We start from the raw sequence: 2566 nt of genomic DNA, 5'->3' as shown, positions 1-2566 counted from the left end.
GAAATGGGGGGGGGACAACCCAATAAAATGACATTTGCTCAAACACATTAGAAAACTGGTTTAAGCAGACAGCTGAAAATCTTGTCTTTAGGCAACTTTGACTTTTAAAATTTTACATCATGTTGTATGTATGTTTAAGAATAAATGCTGAAAATTAAAATGCAGGGTTTTCAAGGCCCCCCCCCCCATGTTAGACCTAAAGTTACGCCCTTGGATTTTCTTTAACAGCCAAGGATTCACAGGCCAGATTCAAAAATAATGCCTTTCAGACATTGTTCAGGGGGCCGGGCCAAATGTGGAGGCGGGCCGCAGTTTGGGGACCACTGCTTTAGACAAACACTCAAAACACCAACTCACAAAAACAAGCAAGTTACTTTGTAACTCAAGTTTTATTCAGATAGCTTCTCTTCAATAAAACAATTTCAGTACTTTTGAAATTTTCTGTCAGTTGAAACAGGGTGCTGAGAGTTTGCCATCCAGATACGTTCATCATTTCCTGGGAAAAACTAGCAAAGGACCGAGGGCCAAGGTGTCGCAGACCACATCTGCAAAAAAAAGTTAATCGTTACAATTACAAAAAAAAAAAAAAAAAAAAAAAAAAAAAAAAAAAAAAAAAAAAAAAAAAAAAACTCTAAAGTCTTACCTTTAGATTGTCTGTTATGGCAGACACTATTGCAACACCTACACATGCTGTCATTTCCATCCATATTTGTCCATCTAAAGATATTATACAAAAGCCAATTAAGATTATATAAAAAAAACCACACTTAAGTTTGACAATAAGATGAATGAGTTTTACAGTCATTAAGTGTGTAGATGCCCTTTAATTTTTCAAGCATCCTCAGAGATCCTGATTTTGAACTTTTAGTCAAGAAGAGTTCACTTTTTTGGTCATTTGACAAAAAAAAAAAAAAATAAAAAAAAAGGAAGAGTTCACATCAACTTCCATTACAACCCATTATRAACTTTTTCTAAATTAAAACCAGTAGATCGAATATTTGAATTATAAAAACAAATTCTCAGTGTAGGACAAAAATAAAAAATTACCTTGAGCGCTCATAATTGCAGACTTTGTTGACAGGACTGCTCTTCAGTGGACGTGTAGCTTTGAGTTTGCAAGTTATATAGATCTTTAAAACAAAATTGTGACTGTAGTCATTTGCAGTCTGCTTTGGACTTATTGCCTTTTTTTAAAAAGTAGTAAAATTCTTACTGTGTTCCTTAATTCTTTATAAAACAGGAAAGCATCAAACTTGAACTGAAGAGTGTTAGCTGATGATCTGGGCAGGAAAAACGAATTTAAGCCTCCATTTTTTGCATCAGTGAAACACCTGATGGGAGGGGGGAAAAAAAACCAGTCTGCTACATTATTTAATTTTTTTTTAGGCTTAAAGTAACCTAAAATAAGTCAGCCTGCGCTCACCCATGATTTTCAATGAAGTAGTATCGTGGCACTGATTTGGGGTCAGGGGTCAGAGTGGCAACACAGTTGTCCACAAACAGCTGCTTGGACTCAGGACCARAGTACCAGGCCTTCAGGTGCACGGGCTCACCAAGGAGGAAGTTGTTGGAAAACCGCTCATCTGACCAGTTATCTACAGGGAGAAAAGAAGAGGATTCCTGAAAAACAGATTAATTTTAAAACTAAAGCCAGCAGTTAAACTCCACACCTACCAGTCATCAGTTTGAGGGAGAAAGGAGAAYCTCCTGCAGTGGAGAACGTTAGAGGTTTCTTCTGCGGAGTCGTGCTGCTCACAGTGTGTTTCCTGTCACAACAAGAGAAAAGCAATTACTGAAATGAATTAAACTTCTTCCACAACAAATTAAATACCTTTTGTAGTGGCAGGAGATCGGAACGACAGCTTCACTCAGCCTTGTAATGCCATGATAACCCACAACAGGAGAGACCCTCAGGTTGTTGGAGTAGATCACTTCATCATCAGTGACCTGAAGATGAGCGAGAGTTAGGAGCATTGTTCCAGAATGATAAGAAATGTGATAAAAAAAAAAAGGAGCTTACAGTTAATGTAGAGCCACAGTCCTGCAGGTCAGCTTCAATGATGTACTCATCACCAGCAGGAACAGCTTGGCACCGGCTGCCCTTTGAATACTCGCCATCTCCCAGGAACAGCTCTCCTGGGTCCACCAGACGGCCGGTTCTGTAGAAGTCAGCCTGGATGAAGATGATCATGGACGCCTCGGTGCACCGCACACGGACAGTGGGTTCGTTGCTGAACTTTGCTCTGCTGCTGTCCAGAGGAGGGCCGGATTTATACTCCCTCCCTTCGTCATCGATCATCGGACCCTCTTGAAGGGGCCTGATGGCGTCTGTGGCTCCACAGGCCAAGCACATCAGAGCAACTAAAACACCTGCAGGCGCCATCGTGCTCCTAACTCATACCAGGACACAGCAGAGTCTGCTCCTGAACCCAAGGATGGAAAAGATTGATAATGTGACAGCAGGAGGTAGAAACTCCTTTAAATAAACCTCCAGGAGCTGAAGAAGTTCAGAACAATCAGAGCAGCTGGAGAACACAGCTGGAAACAATCTCTCATCAGCTGATGA

At 40.6% G+C, this 2566-nt stretch overlaps 1 protein-coding gene across 1 annotated transcript in view; it reads right to left on the bottom strand.

Moving 5' to 3' along the window:
- Positions 1-370: 370 nt before the first annotated feature.
- Positions 371-2566, bottom strand: part of LOC106522028 (uncharacterized) — a 7872-nt gene continuing 5676 nt past the window's right edge. The window contains exons 11-18 of the mRNA XM_014014869.1: positions 2021-2390; positions 1832-1947; positions 1675-1766; positions 1424-1595; positions 1214-1331; positions 1048-1130; positions 644-717; positions 371-545 (exon numbers count right to left, since the gene is read on the bottom strand). Of these exons, the coding sequence (XP_013870323.1) occupies positions 490-545; positions 644-717; positions 1048-1130; positions 1214-1331; positions 1424-1595; positions 1675-1766; positions 1832-1947; positions 2021-2390 (1081 nt within the window). The 3' untranslated portion in view covers positions 371-489. The remainder of the gene's footprint in view (positions 546-643; positions 718-1047; positions 1131-1213; positions 1332-1423; positions 1596-1674; positions 1767-1831; positions 1948-2020; positions 2391-2566) is intronic.

Source organism: Austrofundulus limnaeus, unplaced genomic scaffold (assembly GCF_001266775.1).
Source record: "Austrofundulus limnaeus strain Quisiro unplaced genomic scaffold, Austrofundulus_limnaeus-1.0 Scaffold120, whole genome shotgun sequence".
In the NCBI taxonomy this organism is placed as follows: domain Eukaryota; kingdom Metazoa; phylum Chordata; class Actinopteri; order Cyprinodontiformes; family Rivulidae; genus Austrofundulus; species Austrofundulus limnaeus.
This window is presented reverse-complemented; position numbering and strand designations above follow the sequence as displayed.